Raw genomic sequence first — 23,600 nt, forward strand, 5'->3', positions numbered from 1 at the left:
TCCCGAGGAGTGTCTATTAAGCGAATTATCCATTAAAAGAGGTCAATATTACTTATAGAGATACATTACTGACCGTGTCAATTCTTACCCTATAAATACTACAGGACAGCTTGGGTGTTGGTAATGGCACTGCAGATGTTGATCTGGATTTTTGTAAACAATGATGTTTTTTTCTTAATTAACATATGAAGCTAAAGTTAATAGACACTCAAGTTAATTTTGTCGGCCTATTGGTTTAATGGTAGAGGAAACTACTTAAAGTGACTGACCCATGTCAGCATGACACTTGCCTCCATCAACCCTCCATATCACATTCACTTTCACATCCCCACCAGTTCTAATGACTTTGCTTGTCACTTCAGCTGCTTTACCAACACACTCTTGCTGGCTACTTTCCAGTCATGATGGACCTAAAATTTTTGCTTAGCACCCACAGAAGTTTGTAAAAAAAAATTATATGGTACAGACACAAACCACGCAAGTTTTGGCAGGTGAGCACTGATTGGCTGATAGGACTTGAACAGAGATGGCTGTGAACTTGTTTGTTGCTTTTTTCATTTGATAGAATTTTTTCTTTATAAGAATATAGAATATTAAACACACACACACACACATGGTGTGACCATGATTTAGTCACTGAAAGAATGAGATTCTGTATACTGTATTCAGAAAATAATCATGATAAATAGAATGTAATAATTATGATTTTTTGGGGGGAACACTGTGCCTTCATGGTGCTTTGTCTGATCATCAAGTATTTCCACGGAAAGGATTACAGTACTGTACTGCTCATTTGTTTCCCTCTCTCTATGTGTAATTTGTCTCCTAACTGTACAGTACACCATCATATGACCAACATGGATTGTTTTTACTGTACTGTGCTGTATTCAGTTAAGCTTATGTGTACAGTACAGTACAATATATTTGTATGCAGGTCTTTGCACAGCCCCCCACACTAGTGAATGTAGCCAGTTATTACTGTGATAGATAGATAGTCTTGTTCATATGCACAGTGATAAACTTCCCCAAAAGTTTGCATGCCATTAACATATTTTGTAATACTGTAGCTGTACACTATGATATTTTGTGTGCTGACAGAATTTCATACTTCACCCAAATTAAGGTAAAGGTTGCACATTAAATTAAACAATTAATGAAATATCCTTTAAATTTTATTCTTACTATTTGTTTGAATATGTTATAGACGACTACCGTATATTTCTGTTTGAAAGTTATGTGTTTTAAAATTGTATTCAGTAATTAAAATACTGTGTCAAGTGTGAACAGAAGTTTTCTACAGTATTTTATAGATGGTTTTACAATTTTTTTTGACTAAGGCTGTATTTTTTGTTTTTTTTGCAGGCAACATAGATGCCAGAAAACGACGTGCTGGCTCCCTGGGGTAAGTACTGTAATATATTCAAAATCTTAATATCATTTCTTTGAAGTCTCTTTTCCTAATTTTTAAATTACGAGTACAATGAAACCTCACTAAGGCGGACTAATTAGGGGGAAAGGGTGTCCGGGCTAAGAGGTTGTCCGCCTTAGAGCAAAAAAAAAAAGAAAAAGAAAAGAAAAAGACCTCTATTTAAAAAAGAAAGAAAGAAAGTACAACACCAATGTATCCAATTTTTATGAATGAAATACATGTTTTTTAATAAAAATTAATAAAAAAAAGTAATAAACACAAAGAACTGTACACCTACCCCCCAAAATGGAAGGCAGATCCAGCTGGACATGCCTCTCACTGCAAGAGGCTTGCAGTCTGAGTGCTTTGAAATTCCATATTCAGCACATATTTGTGAGGGAGCATGTCATCTTACAACAAATTATGTCCTTTTTTTCCTTAAAATAACTTTGTCCGGGTTAAGAGGGGTCTGGCTTAGCGAGGTTTTACTGTACAGTACTGTACACAATACACACTGTGGAAAACAATTACTTGTATACTGTATAGCACATTCTGATAATGGTAGATCATTTTTCATCCCTCGAATAACTTTGATTTAATCACAGTTATTCAAGGCATGTAAAATTATTTACGATTATTGCATCATAATGTGCTATGACTTTGAAGATGTTTCAACAGTTCGATGGGAGGAGGATTATGGTTAGAGTACATACAGTACAGTATGAAGTGGGTTCATGGTCCCTGGGTCATATCTAGCAGTGATTTATATGTGTGATACAGGCACCTTGTTTCACTGTCAGCCCCAGGGGTGTCTTTAACAGCTGGTGTTCAGTAATACATGAACCGGTATCTGTCATCCTGGTGGCAACCCCTCCCTCCCTCCACCAAAAATAAAGTAAACAAAATAAAAACCAAACAGAACAGAATTAATAGATAAACTTTTAAAGGGACAAAACAGTTTAATTTTCCTGTTTTAGAGAATTGTGCTTGTTGTCTTTTGAAAGTCTGAAATAATTTTATATTGCATTGTAATGATTGATGTATGAAAAATGAAGTTAGGTCATTTAATATATCATCAATGAAATTTTTGACTCTTAGAACAAAGTTTAGAGCATTGCTGTCATAAAATTTTTGTGGAATATTTTTTAAATAAAAATACTATACACTATAGTACAGTATACAGTAGTTTTTCATGCCCAATCAAGAAACAAAATGGTCAAGATCACTTTGCATAAGAATTACTAGACTCACTACTGGTACAACAGTGAGTCTAGTACAAAAGAACCATTATTGTTGAAATTGAGAGTGAAGACACAAGAAAAGTTATAAAATAAGAAAACCAAGATGTTTTACTGTACTTTTAGCAATACTTGTACTGTACTGTACTGTACTGTGATTGACTTTGTGGGTTTTTGTTACTAAGTGGACAGGTTAGTACTGTATGATGTTAGTGCTCAGGAATAAAATTCAATTTCAACCTGGACAATTTACTGCAGATTATATACTCCCTCTCTCTCTCTTGAGGGAGAGAGAAGGAGGGTTGGTGGGGGGGGGGGGGTACAATTGGCACCTTTCTCCACCCCGAGGGCTTGGACCAATGCCCTCGGCTGGTCAAGTTTTTGGCGCCCTCCGGCCGGGTCTAGGAAAATTGCATTGCTGTCCGCTGCTGTCAAGAGTCGATTGGAATACTTCCCTTTTTTGGGGCAAGTTTTAGGGCGTTATTACCTAATTTGGGCAAATTGTTGATAATTTTTGGCTGGTAATTTCCTCGACTCAAAGGCGTAGTGCAAAAACATGAGTTGTAAATTCTTTTTATTTATGCGAGTGAAAAAGATGGTTGTGTTTATTTTCGCGTTACCCAAAGATTAAGCTTAAATGGGCTGGATAATATAAAGCTTTGAGAGATAATGATGCTAGTTAGGTTATTAGTGTGATAATTCTTTATTAGGACAAACATAGATGTGTGGATGCTAAAAGAAAAAACTGAGAAACTTTATCTGATAATTTTATCGGTTGGTTAGCCTCTTCTGATGTGTTTGTGTAGGTACCGCAGTGAGGTGGTGGACCATGCCGCAACCCCTCCACCAGCAGGCCCACGCTCTTATCTATTACTGGGCAGCATCACTAGCTGTTGACACTGTGCATGTAGCCTTTTGATAATAAGAGAGCATGTCACAGCAGTCTGGTGTTGGTTAATTTGTTAATTGTATCTTCTGAAGATGACGAGATTATGGTGTTTCTATTGTGTGTGTATGTCACTCACTCATGTCATTTATACTTGCTGCGACTCTGTACAGTATAGAGCAGTGGTGATGCACCAGAGCTCTGTTTTTGTGGAAGTAGTTAGTGTACACCAGCTTGTGTTCCTCTGGTAAAAGAAAAAACAAACAAACGTAAATTTATAGACAAATTACTGAATCATACGTCAGTGCGAGTCTAATGGATTTGATTACTGTATGTAGCTACAGTAGTTGATATTTCTTAATTTTAAATACCCCACACTTAACATTTTTTCATATACTTTTTATCATTTTAACCTGTGCAGGTTTTCTTAGGTTGGGTGTACTTCACATAATAACAGGTAAGATGAAGTTATTAGTTACCAGTAACTCTGTACTGTACAGTACAGTAAACTTGTCTATTTTATTGTAAGAGTAAGCAAGGTTTATTGAAGTGTCATATTGTTATTAACTTAATATTAAATGATTTAAGGATAAAATAATGAATAAGCTTTGAAAATGGGTAAACTAGAGGTTTTGTAAGCAAAGCTTTTAGCATGTTTGCACTGTGGAGAGAGAAACAGAGTTGGGAGGGGAATAACCCGAGTGAGAACATCTGCATATTATTTTCTCCGTATCATAAATATTTACTGGAGTGTTGGATATTGCCAAGTTTGGGCGAGAATTGGCTATTTTTCAGGTTCACTCTGCCCTAAATTGACGTCACGTGGGACTGATATTCAGGAAATTCGAATGTAAGATTACGGTACCTGTATTTCCGGAGGCTACAGGTGTGGTGTTGGGAGGGTATGCAGTAATAATCTTCAGCAGGTGCAGCGTGTGTGGGTTACTGTAAGAAATGGTAAGTGATTATTGTATGAAAGAACAATAAAACAAACAATATCCTTTAGCTGACAGGGTTATGGACATAAGTTAGTGATAAAATTGGGAACTTAAGAGTAAAGTACCTGTACTATAGCAGAGTTTAGTACAGTACTGCTTAAAGTAATGAAGTGTGGTAGGAAATGGCGGATTTAGATAGTTTAATTGTGATGGATGTTTTTACTCCTCGAGGGGATATTGTTCTGGCAGCTGACATTATTTAACGAAGACGAAGCAAAACACGGCAAGTAAAGGACACGGGTACTTGATATAAAGAGGGTAGTGTTAAATATTAAAGGATGGGACGCAGGTAAGATGGTAGTGTAAAGTAAAGATGTGTGTGTGTAAAGAGGAACACGAGGGTGAAGGATTGTGTCGTGTTGGGTCACTGTGTGCTTGTCTCACCCACCGTCTTGTACAGCAACACTCAACCACGCTCGTGAGGATGAATTTTTATCATGGTAAGTGGTTATGTTGACGTGTGTGTGTGTGTGTGTGTGTGTGTGTGTGTGTGTGTGTGTGTCTTTATGCTGAAGCTTGTACCTGCTGGCCAACGTTAATCCTCTGCATACCCACGAAGCTAAATAAAATGTGCTAGATGTTTCGTCACCTTTAGTATGTGGATGTGTCTGGTACTATTCCTGGGTCCTTGTATTAAAGATTAAGTTTGTGGTGTAAGTTTTATACAAATTTAGTTGATAAAATTGTAACGTATCTACCGGGTGTGTTGAAACGATATCGTGGGTTAGTGACGACGGATGCAGAGCAGGTAACACTACACTCTGCTGTTATTTGGTGTGTTTGATAATTTTGAGTACAATACCGATTTTGTTGTATTTATATGTGCATTCGTGCTGCATCACATTCACCGCCAAGTGAGTGTTGCATCACGTCTCCCGCCAAGTGAGTAGTACTGTATTATGTCTCCCTTATGGTGAGTTGCATTACTTCTGCCTAGTATTGTAGCACTCACTAGGCGGGGGGACGTGCCGCAACACTCACTAGGCGGAGAGAATGAAAACCCCTTAACTAATGTGCCACGTGCCAATGACTCGGTGGGTAATCCGTTTTCTGCTTATGAAAGGTCTGAGTGTAAACAAACAAGCTAGCAAGACTCGGCTGAAGTTTTGACCGGTGTGTTTGTGTACGACTATAAACGTGTATGATCCGTAATAACTGCGTATTAACCATCATAAATGCGTATTAACCTTCATAAATGCGTATTAACCTTCATAAATGCGTATTAACCTTCATAAACGTGTATTATAAACCATCGTGTGCGCGTAGTATCCTGGTATTTCTGAATTACTTGTGTCCCCCCTTTTGTCTGGCGATTGTTGCTCCTGGCTCGCCTTTTACGGTACCCGTACCTGGTATGAGGCAAAGTACATATACAGTTAACACTAAGCCATGGTAATATGTAGCACTAAACTGTACCAGTGTAATAGGCTGTGTACATAATTAAAGAACGCACGCACACACACACACACACTCACTGTTTACAAGACGTAATGAGCGGTACATAATATCTTCCAAAAATATACAAGTATACAAGAGACGTATATAAGCAGTGCTGTACTCAAACACAACGCAAATATACAACGAGAGATACGGCTAAAAATACATTTATAATTAGTTTAACATTCACCTATCCGTTGACAGGCAGCAGGTACTTGTGGACATGCGTTAACAGTCATAAAACCTAAATAACTGCTGCATTCCGGTCTTGGCTGATTCGAGAACAAATTAAGAATGTCAGATTAGAGTTGATGGGTTAGCTGAATGTTTTAGAATAATTCATTTGATATTATTCTGAACAGCTTCTAAGTCACAATTCTCCCACGCTCTTTAGTTACACTCTTTGTTATTTTTTTTAATAATTCATTTAATAATTGACGTTTGATATTTGTAATTTCAGTGAAAAAGGGGAAGGCGTTTATAGAGCTGGTAAACATATCCACCTAACTAGAATATTTTGAGGGGAGACCCAGTCCAGTTCTTTATATACCGAAGTTGTTTACTTGGTTAGGAAGGTGTGTGTGTGTGTGTGTGTGTGTGTGTGTGTGTGTGTGTGTGTGTGTGTGTGTGTGTGTGTGTGTGTGTGTGTGTGTGTGTGTGTGTGTGTGTGTGTGTGTGTGTGTGTGTGTGTGTGTGTGTGTGTGTGTGTGTGTGTGTGTGTGTGTGTGTGTGTGTGTGTGTGTGTGTGTGTGTGTGTGTGTGTGTGTGTGTGTGTGTGTGTGTGTGTGTGTGTGTGTGTGTGTGTGTGTGTGTGTGTGTGTGTGTGTGTGTGTGTGTGTGTGTGTGTGTGTGTGTGTGTGTGTGTGTGTGTGTGTGTGTGTGTGTGTGTGTGTGTGTGTGTGTGTGTGTGTGTGTGTGTGTGTGTGTGTGTGTGTGTGTGTGTGTGTTATATCATGTCACAAGAGTCAAGACAGAAATACCTGGAGTGTATGAGGGTAAGGGTGGGAGGATTATGGGAGATGGTGGTTGTTGACCGTGGGAGATGGTGGTTGACTGTGGAGATGGTGGTTGTTGACGGTGGGAGATGGTGGTTGTTGACGGTGGAGATGGTGGTTGTTGACCGTGGGAGATGGTGGTTGTTGACGGTAGAAAATTGTGGTTGTTGACGGTGGGAGATGGTGGTTGTTGACCGTGGAAGATGGTGGTTGTTGACGGTGGGAGACGGTGGTTGTTGACGGTAGAAAATTGTGGTTGTTGACGGTGAAACTTGAACAGTGGAACACAGCCGTCAGTGAGTGGAAAATGGTTGTCAGTTTAGGAGAGTTATTGTGGGCGGGGATGGATGCCCAGAAGGTGGCGAGGGTCAGTCACCGGAGCAGCGGGGATGGGTGGGAGATGGGGTGGGTGGGTGGCGCAGGGCTTCCTCACCACCGTTACTCTCCTTGCATTAACCACTTGCCTCGTCCACAATTTTCTGTGTCAGTTCTCAAGTATTTTATTTTTTTTTGGTAACCTGGGTAATGATTATTCGTGACGTGGTGGGTCTTGTGGAGGACTGCCAGCCAGTCAGTCAACCAACCAGCCAGCCAGTTAGTTAGCCAACCAGTCAGTGTCAGTCAGTCAGTCAGCAAGTCAACCAGCTCGTCAATCAGCCATTCAACCAATCAGTCATCCAGCCAGCTAGCCAACCAGACTATTATTCAATCAGCTAGTCAACCAGCCAGTCAATCAGCCAGCCAGTCAGTCAGCCATGTTGTGTGGAAATTGCCTTTAATACTCGCCAAGACTGTAAAGTTGGGTGTTGTTGGTCGTGTGTTGCGGGTGAAGGTGATGTGTATCGTTGCGGCATTGTCAAGGACCTACTGGTGTCGGTCACTGTGGCAATGACGAGAGAGAATGTGCCAGTAGTTACGTGTGGTAGAGTAGTTACCTCTTCATCCTCCTCTTGGTGCCTTGTTGTCTGCTTATCACACACACACCAGACCTCCCTCTCCTCATCTTTCCTACCCTCCCCCCCCCCTGTCTATCCCCTTCTTTCTATCCCCTTCTTTCTGTCTCTCTCTCTAGTCCTCCTCCTCCCCTCACCCTTCGCAAGTCTAAGCTCCGGATGTCATGCACAGTGGCCGCCATTAGTTTGGTGTTTTGATATATATCCTCTCGTGATGTGTTGCCTTGTCTGCCAGCACCGGTCCTCACCCCAGCCTGACGGGCCGAGTGCCTGCCTATAGGGACATCTCTGGACACCTAACCTCGCCTTGTGTTGTTCTGGGGTTAATTTATTCACTCCACTGCCTGATGACCTCCTATGTCTTCTACTTCCCTTCCTTCCTTCCTTCCTTCCTTCCTTCCTTCCTTCCTTCCTTCCTTCCTTCCTCGCCAGTTGGTACTGTTGCAATTTGTCGATTGTTTATGTTCTTCCCCCAGCTGGTGTATTGTTACCCCTATTCTCTCTCTCTCTCTCTCTCTCTCTCTCTCTCTCTCTCAGCTGGCGATGTTGCGGAGAGTGGGAGAGTGCTTGCTAGTGTTTTAAAGCATCCTGGTGGTACACACAGGTCGTCATGGTGTGTGGTACCTTCGCCCGTTCCTATGAGATATGTTGGGCCTGTCCACACATCCTTGAGTCACTGTTTTGTCAGATTTGCCCTGGGAGGTTTCGCTACAGGGAGATTTTACAATGGCCAGATTATGGGGATGTCATATGAGTCGTCACACCACCCACCTCGACACGTGTAAACAAGATATGTAAACAAAGCTAAGGTGTCTTTTGAGGCCTTGTTTACCCACCACTTTATTTTAGTATCGTCTATGCACTTTTACCCGACCCTAATACAACGACAGAAGGCCGGTGTACTTGAGTGAAAATTGTATTGAAAATAAATCTTTTCACCGGGAGAATAGCCAACTGTCTGAATCTGGGTGAATATGAGTGATTTTATTGGGTGTCGATTTGTTGGGCGGGGCGTGGTATCTGTCACCTTGAAGACATGGTGATTAGTGTATATTAACCTAACGTAACAGAATTTATGGAAGGGAAATAAAAATGAGTGTTCTCGATTGTGTTTTGTGTAATTTACCTCTTGGAGTTATGTGACGTGAAATAGTCATTTGTGGAGAGACTAATCACAAGGCACCGTCGATATTTTGTGAAGTAGACACGGTGATTGGGAAACCTTATCATGTATTTCTCACGTACGGTTACCAATTTGAGGTGATTCAGCTGTCATAGATGATTTCTTTCGTTTTTGTATCTAATTTGAGATTGGTTGATACGTGCTCAACACCCAGGGGAGTCTGGCTCGTAAGTGTATACATAGGGAAGGGCGCGCTCTGATATACGAGGAGCGGATGTGGCGGAAGAGGGTAATCTTGGGGGTAACCATCAAGACAAGAATTATACTCGTTTCGTGGGGGCAGGTGCAAGGACCATCTGGTGGGCGGCCATGGTATAGAAAACCTCTACTCGTGTGGTGCCTCTTCTTACTGTCTGTTTACCACACACACACACACACACACACCTGTCTCAGTAAACCTGTGTTAATCTCGTCAGCCCCCCCACCTCCACTCCCCAAGTACCCACGTCTCAATACATGTACAGCCGCGTTATTGTGATCCACCCCAGCCTTTCAGTTTGTTTTCCCGTCGCGACTGTCTACCACCTGCGCTCGTCAAGCTTATCCTAACCACGACATATTTCACTCCCACTGCCTCTCCTCACTCCCACTGCCTTACCTCATCCCCACTGCCTCACCTCACTCCCACTGCCTCTTCTCACTCCCACTGCCTCTCCTCACTCCCGCTGCCTCTCCTCACTCCCACTGCCTCTTCTTCATCTCACCACCCCTCGACTACTCCATGTTTGTCACTCGTGTGTCGCGACAGCTTGAAAACAAAGCTTGGCAGCCGTTTAAAATGTTTGTGCGCCTGTTGCTGCCAGCATAACAAATGTTTCGAGCTTAAATTGGTAGGTGAAAAATCTAAATTCATGTCAGTGAGACAATGTTGCTCATTGGAAACTCGTCCCCTCCTCCCATGCCTTAGTAAGACCCGTGTGTTGGTGTTCCCGCTGTAATTTGCATTAGTAAATCACGCACCGAGTGTAAGACAAGAGGTGGCCCCCAGTCATGTTCAACAGGTGGCCCCAGTCATGTTCAACAGGTGGCCCCAGTCATGTTCAGGAGGTGGCCCCCAGTCATGTTCAGCAGGTGGCCCCCAGTCATGTTCAACAGGTCATGGGCCCCAGTCATGTTCAACAGGTGGCCCCAGTCATGTTCAACAGGTGGCCCCCAGTCATGTTCAGCAGGTGGCCCCAGTCATGTTCAACAGGTGGCCCCAGTCATGTTCAACAGGTGGCCCCAGTCATGTTCAGCAGGTGGCCCCAGTCATGTTCAGCAGGTGGCCCCAGTCATGTTCAACAGGTGGTCCCCATATTCAACAGGTGGCCCCAGTCATATTAAACACACTTTCACACTCTTGTTTGACTACAGAGGTAAGTGTGACTGAGCGTGATCGTTAGTTGAAAAAGATGGCGGGCAACACACGCGATGATCAACATGACTCAAATTCCTTTCTGGTGATAAAAGTATATTAAAAGTTTCTTCTCGCGAGTGTTCCTCCGTCTTACCGATGGTGGTACCGTGACACTCAGGCGCCCAATGATGAACAGAGGGGTAAATGAAGGTATCATTAAGAGAAAGTGAGATCATAGTGGTAGTGGTAGTAGTAGTAGTAGTGATAGTGGTGGAAGTGGTAATAGTAGTGGTGGTAGTAGCAGTGTTAAGATCAAAAAGACTACTGGATGACTTTTTTTAGAAATTGTTTTATTATTGTGTTTTATTTGAGCCTTGATCCTGCTTCCACCTTCCCCTCCTCTCCTTCCCTCTCTGAAAATGTTATATACTTCTCCACTCGCCTCTAACCCCCCAACAAAATAAAAACAAATAAACAAACTCCTCTCGACCCTATAAATGATATGGCTTTTGTTAATTTATCTGATTATTTAATACTATGTTTATTAATTCATTTATGCCAAGGTCAGATGTGTGTCTCATAAATATTTGACCCAGCCTTTGCAGGGTAGCATCCCGGCTGGTGGAGTTTGTACAGGTAATAGGTTGCCATTAGTGGGGAGGACAGACGATAGTATTTATTGAGGATAAGTGTTGGAGGAGGGGGTGAGGGTGAGGGGGGCGGGAGGTAGAGGGTAATTTGTAGGCATGATCGGTGGGGGGTAGTTTGCAGGAGCTTAATGATCGTCTTTGTTCCCCGGCGCCGTCGACCAACACCTGTTATAGCGCGACACCACCTTCTCCCCCTCCTCCACCCCACCTGATGACCTGATGGTGCCTTCTATAGTACTGAGTGTTAGAGGGATAATTACATATAAAGTCTCTCTCTAGTGTGTGTGTGTGTGTGATCAGATAGATATTAAAATATTCTACCAGAACAAGCCCCCGGGAGGAGGATCACCCGCCTCCCGCACTTCGTCCCTAAGGAGGACAGTCAAGATGCTTTCATCATCCGGGGTTTTCATCCCTGTAGAGGAGTGACTACAGTGGGAGGTGGAGGGGTTATGAGTACCTTGCCAGGTTGTCTTGATTGGTATTACCTGTATTGTTGTTATGCTGTGGCCGGTCGTGTGGGTAGAACATTACACCCAAGTTGTGCCCGGGATTGTAAATGGACTCCAATGTCTCTTCTGTTTTGAACTTAAAACATGTACTGTACTTACACTCAGGCTGACTCAGGGTTGGTCTGTCTGCTAGTGCTCGTGCGTGGTACAGAGCGATGGAGAGAAGAGGTAAAAGTTGGAGGTAATAATAGATTGAGTAATTGAGGTGTTGCGAGGCAAGAGGAGGAGGAGGAGGAGGAGAAGGAGAAGGATGAGGAAAAGTGAGTGAGGGAGAGCCGCGGTGAGGGGGGGGGTGCTGCCGGACACGTGACCCCGGCCTATAAATCGAGCCATATTAATCCCAGCGTCACTGACTCTTGAAATAAATCACCTGTAACGAGGAGCTGGTGGGTAGATGGTGACCAGATCTGAAGTGCTGGCCAGGCGGTGATGAAGGGGGGGTGGGGATGCTGAAAGGAAGAAAGTTAGGTACACATTGATGGTACAGGACGGAGAGAAGTGCTGGTAGGTAGATTTTGTAAACTCTCAGGTGTATACGGCCTCGTTCACTCTTACCTCAGTGTTGATGATGATGTGGGACGGTAAGGACGGGGAGCGCTGGGCTGGTCTGGAGGAGGGAAGGGGATAGGAAAGGCTGGTCAGTGGAAGGTATAGTGGGGCTGAGAGTTGGTGATGGGAGAGAGCCGCCCCCATCACCGCCGCCACAGCAGGTAGTTTTAACATCCCGCCGGAGGTCAGTTTAGTGGGTGCAGCAGGTCTTGTTTACCCCGTCTGCTGTAGGGTTAGTTTTAGTCTGTAGCTTTACAAATAACAAAATGAGACGAAACACACACGAAAAGTTTAACAACGTATATTGATTTAAGGTGAAGTGATGCTTGTGAAATATTTATAATCAAGAAAATATGTAAAAAAAAATATGAATAACGTTTGCTTGTTCTTCCCGTTATTTTTATCAACTTGTTCGTAAATGAGTAGATGAGAGCTGTGTGGATTAGGGGAGGTTAGGTTAGGTTTGGTTAGGTGATGTGAGGTTAGGTTAGGTTTGGTTAGGTGATGTGAGGTTAGGTTAGGTTTGGTTAGGGAACGTTAGAGATGTGTAAATGCTCGCTCCAAAAAAAAAAATCTTTACGGAGGGGTTCAGTTAATTACAAAATGAACACTGCGACTCCTGTTGTCTCGGTAGGGTTGTCAAAAATCCTTCTTCCGTTGTGTCATCGTCGTAAAGATACTGTTTGGATACATTAAGTCAGATGCTAAAGCCCTCTTTCTCCGTGCTGCTGATGACCACACCTTCGACTGCTGTACCTGACCCTTATATATCGCCAGTGATTGGTAGACATAGTAACGACTTACACATGGTCGTCCTGGTGTTCTGGGTATATGTGTGAGAGTGTATGCATGTCTGGGCGGTAGAGGTCTGGTGGTTGTGATAGCGTGAGGGTCCTCGGTGCAACTACTATACAAGACTCGCTGTGACTCATTGTTCACCGCTGATGAATCTCTCCATCGCATGCACCACCCCGCCTCCCTCTCTGTACCCCCGCTAGTTGATGGTAAAGTAGCACCTTCACTCTAAATACTCATTGATGTGCCTGTCCACCCTTTTCCTCCCCCTTTTTGCTTTTTCTTAATTTTAGGTGTGTGTGTGTGTGTGTGTGTGTGGTAATATTCAGAGTTGATTATTTCGTTTATCTTCGCGTGTTGATGTTTTACGAGTCCGGTTGCAGGAAGCTTAGTTAGTAAGGTGTTTATTTATTTGTAGGTGACGGTTTGAGTGTGTGTGTGTGTGTGTGTGTGTAATATATATATATAATAATTAACGGTTTATTGAAAGCTTGGCAGCCAGAAGGCTGAAAATATACAGTTACATATTTGGGGAATGGGTTACGAGTTACAAATAATGTGTGTGTGTGTGTGTGTGTGTGTGTGTGTGTGTGTGTGTGTGTGTGTGTGTGTGTGTGTGTGTGTGTGTGTGTGTGTGTGTGTGTGTGTGTGTGTGTGTGTGTGTGTGTGTGTGTGTGTGTGTGTGTGTGTGTGTGTGTGTGTGTGTGTGTGTGTGTGTGTGTGTGTGTGTGTTCACCTTAGCAAGACACACATACACACACTGGACGGTAAACCATATTAGTTGTTGTTAATTCAGGTGATACTCTGTATGTTGTTTAATAAATTTCTTGTGATAATTGTATAATATTCATCAGGTATACCTTCAAGACAGCTGCTGAATTTAAAAGGCTTTGTCATGTTCTTCTTCTTGTGGCTGTTATTGATGTTGAAGTTCTTGTTCTTGTTGTTCACTGTGTATTAATTTGGCTATATAAACAGTTTCGACTTTACCTGTCATGGGTTAGTCGTGTCAGAGAGAAATGTGGTGTTACAGGTGGTATTTTTTTTAGGCTTTAAGTATATAAGACATTACGAGCTGACGTTCCTCTGAAAATGATATTGTTTATTCCAAGTAAGGTATAAGGTGTTGTGGGTGGAGGTGGGGGAGCAAGGTGGGTGTTGTGGGTGGAGGTGGGGGAGCAAGAGAGGGAGGGTGGAGGTAGGGGAACAAGGCGGGTGGGTGAACCATTGAAGTGTGTTGACCGATCCCGTGTTCACCATTCGTGTCTTTATGACTGTGAATTAAAAGGGCGGACCACCTGTTAATGAGGTGGGTTAGACTTGCCATGTGTAGCCGTTTTTTTATTATTATTATTATTAATGTTGCCTGTGTGTTAATTCCGAGGGCGTGGCCGGTGGGCGGGGTCGGGGCCGTGTGCTGCTCCCGTGTGCCGCCTTCATTAGGTGCGTGTGTGTACCCTCACCAAATTTACGGATTATTTGGTGAGAGCTCAGTTACTCCTCGTCCATTTACCAATATATTTTGTTGTTGTTGTATTGAGTTAGTTAAGGATCAACACTGTTTGAGGAATCTTTTAAGGTACTCTGTTAGCGGCCTGTTCACCTAACACACAACTCTTTCTATATTACTGTTTGTTACACAGAAGGTCGCGCGTACATTAAACATAACATAATCCATAACAAAGGTGAAATTTAATTAATATAGGAGATATGTGTTGAGGTATTTAGCGGTACTTTTAAGGGTGTGTTGTTAAGCCATCCCCACACACCTAGGTGATATATGGTGTCTTATCCTCGCCTCTGTTTATGTTTGTACTCTGATGTTATTCTCTTCCGGGTGACTATTATTAATGTTCCCGGATTGAATAATGTCTCGGAACAGGACTGACGAGAGGTGTATATATAAACTGGTAAAGGTGTGCTCCTACATACTGCTCAGTCATTGTTATCCCCGGCGTGCTGGAGGCGAGGGACTGGTATACGTCTGTCTGTCTTCATTCTCCCAGTTGCAGGACATCTTGTGAACACAGTGCAGTAGATGTAACCCACTAAGGTCTCGGGAGAGTTTCATCATTAGTGTTTTACTTCCCAAGTCTGGAGAGCTTTAGACCAGTGTGTATCTGTGCCGATGGCGGAGACTGGATATGGCAGCCAACTTATTTACTTTTTTGTTTTGTGAAACTAACTTATATTTTGACCAATAGTTACGGGAGTTGTTTTATGTTTCATAGTGCGAGAAGTATTGAAAATGAAAACTAAAGTAAGTAATTATATTGTTAACAGTATTTGAAACAGTTAATAGGATTTCAGTCGCCATAGTGACAAAGTGTAGAGTTAGGTGATCGGTCGGTCGTCCAGGCTAGAGGTCCACCACATCACTGTGGGCAGACATATAGGTCGCACCGCCACACTTCTGGTGCACCAGTCACTGTCCTCTGAGAGTGGACTCCTCCCCCTCCTCATCTTTCACAGTCATGTGTGTGTGTGTGTGTGTGTGTGTGTGTGTGTGTGATACAGCTATCGAGGCGTCAGATATTGATGCTTATGGTTCGTTTACAAGTGACGGGTTCATGTTTTGACATAATTAATGGACCAGATTATTTTGGTCTTGGGGTTTTTAGTGGAGAGATCGAGTTAAACATTTAGAGACGAGAAGCTGGTGAGAATGGGCCGAGTCGGGGAAGATTTTAATAATAATAATTAACGGTTTATTGAAAAAGCATGGCAGCCGGAAGGCTGAAAATATACAATTATATAATTGAGGAATGGGTCTCTTGATTTACAAATGATGTACAAGTAACATAAGTGATACAAATATGATATATAATAATTAGGTGTTGATAATTTTTACAATGGTTGGGACTGTGCTGTTTGAGGGATTTGATTGAAGTTGCTTAGGTTAGGTGGATGGTTAACCGGGAAGGGATAGGTCAGTGAATGTGGAGTATGGTTGATAGGAAGGCAGAGTGAGGGGCGAGGAGGTGGAGCAATGGAGGGCGAGGTGAACTGAGTAAAGATAAGGTGGAATTAAAGGGAGAGTCCAGTATGAGGTCGACTAAAGGTAGACAGTGGTGGACGTAATGTTGGTGAGGGTCCAAGGTGTGTTCGTGATATCCCCGGCCGGAGGGATAGACTGCATCTTGGCCAGGATCTGCGGGCGTGAGCGGTGGGCGTGGGTGGGGATCCGTCTTCCCACCAATTTCTTCCAGTACGCTGTCTGGCTCCATAATGGCCGGCGCGGGAGGTAAGTTTATCTCGCTGTTAGTGTGAGGAAGGTACCGAGCGCCACGAGGAGATGGTAATGGTGCAGGTTGATGGTGGAATACTCCTCTTGTGGCCTACTACTTCCCCCCCTCCCGTCCTGTCCTCTCCTCTCACACACAGACACGAGAGAGAGAGAGCAATAACTCAAGAGTCTCCAAGGGCCTACAGGAATGACCGTAGGAAAGGTGGGGGGAGGTGGAGTGGGGCTTCGTTAATTATATGACGAGAAGGTCAGAGGTCAATGGCACTAAATACAAATATAAGTTTTATTCCTTTACTATGACATAAATTTTCCTGGATGTGTTTAACAGGAAGTGGGGTAATAGTCTGTTTGTTAAGATGCATATGAAGTTACAGAGTGGCGCGTCAGTAATGGGATAAACAGTAACATCGCCGCTTTTTAACGCAGTGTATCATAAAAACAGTGGATTGACAGGGGACAACAGGTGTGGCAGGTTTGACAGTTCCCCAAAAAACACACTTAACACCCAGTCATTTGTGCCCAACCCGGGTTTACTCAAGTGTGTAATACTCTTCTTACTTGTACTCTGTCTCATGATGGAAGTTTTTAACACAGTTGTATCATCTGTTCAATACTGTGTAACATGCTATAGTGTCTAGGAGCGAATATTTTGTTATTATGGAAAGTAAGAGGGGGGGAGGGGGTTACCAGAGAGACAGACAGACACATCCCTCATACAAAACATTCACCAGATACAATTGGGATATTTTTTTTATCAACTTTCAAATGGTAAAGAATTTGGTGCAGAATACCTTCATGTTATACTCGTCAGATATTTGTTCTCATGGCAGATATCAGTAGTGTAAAGTACAGCATCTTAAGTTGTATCTTCGAGGGCCACCAGCTTCATCAGTGTGTGTGTGTGTGTGTGTGTGTGTGTGTGTGTGTGTGTGTGTGTGAAAGAAATATCAAGATATGTGAGGTTGGAATTTACCTTATTAATTACCATGTTGATTCGGGTGATCAGGAGTTGTCCCATGGTGGGTCCCAAACACACTGGTAACCAACCCTCAAACGGAAGGAAATAAAGACAATGAATTATTTTATTTTTGTAAAGCGGAAATCGTACCTACCTACCTACCTCCTCTTCGTCGTCGTTGTTAGTTTTTAGTTCACTTTTAACGTTTTAAGTCACTTGAGGTGGTTAACGTTTGTGGTCACAGTGTTCAAGACGGGGACCTCCGTGTCTTACCAACACAATTTTCTCGTTTAATCCATAACGTTTTTGTCGTCAGTCGCGGTTGACCAAGCCTGTGAAGTAGACGTTACCACCAGTTTACATTTATACGTCCTCTTGAAGTTTAAACATAGTTATGTCCACGATTTAAAGGTTCAGTAATTACATGTAAGATTTTCTTGTAATAATTTATCGTAGCACAACCTTGGTTCAGGTTCTTGTAGAGAAGTAACATAATAACCATGAATGTTGTTGCTTCCTATGGTGTTATCTCTTATGATGTGTAGCTACTTCATTTCCCCACACCATTGAAACGTCAAGTAATACCCTTCAATACTAGTGACACCTTGTTACTCTACGCATTACCTGTGATACTTTACACGTTACATTGGACACCTTAATTGTTTCTTTTTATTCTCAGATAGGTATTTATTCTCAGGTAATGGATTAATCGTGTTTACATAACGCTGGGGTTCATTGGAGCGTTACTCAGTGTACAGAGAGGAGCTGGCTGGGAGGGTTGAGTGGCAGGGTAAGACCGGAGGCAGGAGGACTGGAGGTGTAGGTAGGTAGGTAGGTTAGGTACTGCTGCTGTGTCGTTAAGGGACAAAAACTTGTGTGTCGTCTCATTGAGTGACTGGCCCGTGAGGTTCATTGTCACAAAAACACTCAATAAAGACTTGGCGTAACGCAAGTGCCAGTCAACATCCTCTCTCCTTTACAGCCTTCTAGCTTTACTGTGGTGCTGAGAGAGAGAGAGAGAGAGAGAGAGAGAGAGAGAGATATTACTGTGGGGTCTCCAGGTAGCTACTTCAGGTGTTTCTTGTGTTGATGACCTGCAGATGACCTCGTAGTAAACCGCCTGTGATAGTGACGCCTTGCCTCTTGACCTTCCTGGTAGCTGGTGGTGATTGATTTTGTTAGCTTTGGTTCACATAAGCTACCTGTAGGTGGACGTTCATGGTTGTTACATCCCTCTGGTTTGTATGTCCGGACGATGACAGGTGAAGGGCGGTGGTAGAGGTTTTAAGTCACCTGAGCTTAAAAAAATGGGTGGTATAAAATTTAATTACTTTCACGGGTTTTTTTTATTTGAGGAGGTACAGGTGAGAGTCGTTGAAAGGTCTTGCTGTTGTGGTTAGTTTTCATCCTTACCGGTAGAGGGTGTCTTACTTGGTATTCTATCAGGTGTATACGAAGGTGTGTGTCTTGATTAGGTTTTTGTTTACGTCTCGCTATAAACATATTATTGTGGTGTATATCTTGTGCCTCCCGTGGTGTATGTTAACCCCTTGTGTACACGGGGTAACCTCTGAGCTGAATAAAATCGTCAGGTGTTAATCAAAAGCACTGTATTCCTCCTGTATCCACCTTGGTACAGGTTTTGTACGTCTCCTGATACAGGGTAATGTTTTGTGTGTGTGTGTGTGTGTACCCAGTGGCAGGTTGTCGAGGAGGGTAGTGTGCGCCGTCCTGTTAAGAGTTCCCTTGACGTATCACGTTCACCTCATTGCCGCGGTCCAACTTCCTTCTCTACTTATTTATTCACCTGGTCTACCTGTCGTGTTTGGATTTTTTTTTATTTGCTTGCAGATACACCTGTGACTTAGTGCACTGGTTCCTGTGGTGTTGATGGAGGCTACCGAGCTTATAGATAATGTTGGGGGTCAGTTATTTGTGGCCGTGGGTAGAGTTTGTAGGTATGTTAGGGAAGTGTAGCCGTGTCAAGGAGGATGAGAGGAAGGGTTGTGTTTGTGGTTTACAAGTGGTGTTCATGTTGTGGCTTATTGTAAGTTGTTTGACGGGTGGCCAATGACGGGTGGCCAATGATCGGCAGCCAATGACGGGCGGCCAGTGATCGGCGGCCAATGACGGGCGGCCAGTGATCGGCAGCTAATGACGGGCGGCCAGTGCTAGATAACAGAGATTGTACGTGGTGATCGTCCCAGCTGGAGTGGGTGGGTGTAGGTTGCAGTGAGGCAGGTGATAAAACTTTGATGGGCTGGCCACCGTGTAGCGAGGATCAGCCTTCATCGTCAGTATCAGTAACAGTAGTAGCCCTGCCCTGCCTACCTTGACGCGCCTTAAGAGGAGGTCAGGTCCGCCAGAGGTGTCCTGCCTGCCACCAGTCATAACGGCAACACTCGCGACTCACCCACTGGGGTGTGGCCCTAGTAGTGCCTGGGGGTGTTACTCTCGTATTATTGCTAAGGTCTTCGTCAATCTACAGGTATATCCACGTTTGACTCACCATCGAGTAATTACTTATTCCTTCTTGACATTCGGTATTTTTCTCTGCTCTGTTGTTAAATTTTCGTTCTCATTTGTTGTCGATAAGTTATCCACGTTTGTTATCCATCAGTACATAAACAAATGGTCCTTATGTTACCCTCAACAGGACACTGATGTATCTGGTGCATATGCCAGGAGTCTGGTCTGGTTGGGAACGTTTGCGGTGGCCCCAGTAAACTCACGGCATTATTGTCTGATAATGACGTGCGGATTAAAACCTGACAGCATTTCAATTGGGTAATTTGCAGTGTTTTCCGGTTATTTTCTCAACCTGGTGTGTAATTTGTGTTATCAGCAGACAACGTTCCTCAGTTTCACACACACACACACACACGATGCTTCTCGTTGTGGCCAGTGTACAGTTTTTATGCGTAGAGTTCATCTGAATGGGATGCAATTATCGTGAGTTATAAATGCTGGCGTGTTCATATATCTCACGGGATAATGATTTATGTGACGGTAAGTTCTTTGGTCCATATCTTAATGAAAGTGGTGGTTGTGACGATCGCTCTCAGTGGCTACTGTGTAGGCAATATTGACTGTGTTGTATCTTGGATATTTTGTTGCTGTTTACTGCGCTTGTGTCGTCATCAGGAACCACTAAAAATCTTGTGGATTTCTCAATAGTGAGTTATGGATGACTAGTGTATATAGTACTCTAGAATACACAACCTTAATTGCTGAAGTCCAGTAATATACTATAGATAAACACATCACTTTGTCACTTGTTAAACTAGACAAAGGAGTTGGTGCTAGTAAGTTTATTTTTTTTTTTTACCGGTGGAAGAAAGCATTACCCTGACCCATGACTTTTGTTGTGTCATAGGGAGCAATAGGAACCATTTTCCCCCTTTTTCACCAGATATTTTTACGTTCTTAGCTCAGGCCCAACCTATCCCCCCCCCCATTTTGTTTACAGATTATGAAACCGATGACTTTATTGTTCAAGAATAAATATTTGTAATTTGTAGTAAATATTCAATAAATAGGTAGATCGTTTCTCATACTTCCTTGGCCTCTTCTCTGAGCTGTCTCGTACGCTACACCTTGACATTACCAAGTTGAATATATTATTACATTGTGTGGTTTGACATTAAGAGTTTGTATTACATTAAACTTAACCAACCTTAGACCTTTTGATATTGATGTTAGTGGACGGGAGATGACACCCTGATCAACCACTCTTAATATGTGAGTAACTAGACCAGTGTAGACGGTATATTGTGGTGGCGTGTGCAAGCTGGGGAGTCTGTCTGCCTGTCTGTTGGTGGATTAAACAATTTTCCTTTTACGCTCTTGTTTACACACCTGTCTTTGCTACCGTCACCACACAAGTTTGTTATCAGGATTACCGAGTGGTCTTGGTGGTGGTAGTGGTAGTTGTGGTGTGGTGGTAGTGTTGGTGATAGTGGCGTTGGTAGTAGTGGTGATAGTGGTGTGGTGGTAGTGTGGTGAGTGTGGTGATAAAGCTCCCCCAGTGTCGTATAGTTCATTATTAGTAAAAGCAAAGTAAGTTAATAGGCAGCACACACACACACACACACACACACACAGCATCTATATACACGTCTGTGATTTACTCGTCCATTATAAATCATTTCACCAGGAGAGAAATACTGAAAGTTGAATACCTCACTGTTAATATATATACCATGAGCTTTGGTAACACTATTAGGGTGAAGTTATAACGAAGTGTGAGATATAAACATGTTAAGTGGGTCTGGCTGGGTGGTGTGGCAATTCGTTTTACATTTTCACAACATTTAAGTTTCGTATTAAATCTTTATGTATGTGTAAGTTTGATCGGAATTATATTATTAAGGATTTTCACCTGATTTTCAACCTGATTTTCACCTGTATTGTGTTCATATTATTTTATTCAGAGGCTTGGTGGGTATATACTAACTAAAAGATATTCTCCCTTTATTAAGTCTTACGAGTGAGGATATTTATATGAACTCGTAACTGTGAGGATAATTTAAGAGTCAGTTATAAATAAAGTCGTGTTTGTATTCTTATCTTTATTATAATGTTGGTTATGAATAAAAACCTCTTTGTATTTTGTTCAGGGGTTTGAGGAACGTGTGGTGTTTGTTTTGTCTCTGTCTGTCTGTCTGTCTGTCAGGAACACAAACGATTCTCCACGGACTCAATTAAATGTTCTTCTCAGTTGTGTCTAGAATGTATAGTGTGGTGTAGCAGGTTCTTGTTCCGCATAAATGGACGTCTTGCCAATCCGAGTAATTTTTGGGGAAGAGTTACATAGAACCACCCATTTTCTGCCGGAGGTGATGCCCCATTCTCCAAGTGGCTCACAGTATCATTAAGAGTGCAGTTGTGACTCCCTTTGCTAGTCACGTGAGTAAAGGTTTAATTTTGTTGTCACATTAATCAGGGAGTTGTATTCGTGTTTTGTTTATAGAAGGACCTGTGGGCGGTCTTACTCGCAGGCTGTGTCCTTGTGTTTGTGTCATGTTTCCTGACTGAAGGCTTAACTGTGGGGGCAGTCTGTGAGCTGTCTGTTCTGTGGGATTGTCTGGGATATCGTAGTATGGGCTCGCCTCACAAGCCAACGGTCCCGGGTTCGATCTCCGTGAAGAGTGAAATCATGGGTAAGTTTCTCTTAGGTTATTTGCCTCTGTCTACCCAGCAGCGGTAATTGGGAATCTGGATGTTAATCAATTATCGGATCGTGTTCCGGGGCATTAGTTAGTCAGGGCAGTTGGCGAGTTGTCCGGTCTTCATGGATTATTTCTTCACACTGGGCTATACGGCTTGATAACTCGGGATGTGATGGTTGTGTTCGCGATAGTCTCTACAGCTTCAACAAATTCGTACGTATTCGGACCAACCAGCCTCCAACACGAGGGGCAGCAGTAATATATAATTTTGGGATGCATTTACTAGCGTGCGGTTGACAAGAATCACGGAAGATGTTTTACTGTCGATTTTTGATAACTGGAGAAATTACAGTGACTGAGTTGATACAACGCGCGTCATTCGTCCTAAGGGTCGCTGGTTCGCTCCCGGGACACCCTCTGTCAACCCATTTGTGAATAGGCACTTAACTTTACAGTCGGGGGAAGTGAGGGCGGCCGAGTGCAGTGCCACCTTGTACTGTATACCGGAAGAAACTACAGTATACAGGTGTATCTATTTTGCCCCCAGGTCTATGGTGTTGACTTTCACTTTCACTTTACGTGGCTCTTCTTAACCGTCGTGCCACAACCGCCACACTTCTTAAACGAAACTATTTTGTCTCCGCTTGGTCTTTATCAGTTCATTTCTATTCGAGGTTGTGGCCACAGTCCCAGGTGTTTTGCATGTTAATCACCGACTTATTACTCCCGGCTGGCGACCGTCCCTTTCTCTCTACACCACCAGGTACTGTTTCCTCTGGCTCCTGGCTGGCTCACACTGATGTAGTTATGGTGACATCCCTCCAACCTGTTCCATTTAACCCCTCCCATCTGTTCCAGTTAACTCACCTACCTCCCTCCCTCCCTCCCTCTGTACAGTGTCTCGCCTCAGTGACTCCTTGGTGCCAACACTGCCCACTGCCCCCCTCCTCTCCCCGCCACTCATTCACTCCCCTACCACAACCCACCGACTACCATCTCCACCACCACCATCCTATCACCACCATCTTGTCATCATCACCACCCTCCTTCCACTACCCTACCATCACCATCTTGTCATCACCACCACCCTCCTACCACCTTCACTACACCACCACCATCATCTCACCATCATCACCACTACCCTCTTTACTCTGCACGTCATCGCTCACACCCCTTGATACATCATTTCCATTTTTGGACGATAGAACAACAGTGGCCAGACTGAGAGTAAATAATTAACTGGCAACGTGTGGTGTTATGGGGAGGTGTTCTGTTAGTGGGGAG

General features: G+C 43.2%; 1 protein-coding gene across 5 annotated transcripts in view; it reads left to right on the top strand.

Moving 5' to 3' along the window:
* The window catches only part of LOC121865405 (aryl hydrocarbon receptor nuclear translocator homolog), a 180,664-nt gene that overhangs the window by 12,802 nt on the left and 144,262 nt on the right, over positions 1-23,600 (top strand). For all 5 annotated transcript variants that reach the window (XM_042364770.1, XM_042364769.1, XM_042364771.1 and 2 more), the window contains one exon: positions 1,363-1,402. In XM_042364770.1, coding sequence (XP_042220704.1) covers positions 1,363-1,402 — 40 coding nt within the window. The remainder of the gene's footprint in view (positions 1-1,362; positions 1,403-23,600) is intronic.

This window comes from Homarus americanus, unplaced genomic scaffold (genome assembly GCF_018991925.1).
Source record: "Homarus americanus isolate GMGI-L3 unplaced genomic scaffold, GMGI_Hamer_2.0 scaffold25483, whole genome shotgun sequence".
NCBI lineage: Eukaryota > Metazoa > Arthropoda > Malacostraca > Decapoda > Nephropidae > Homarus > Homarus americanus.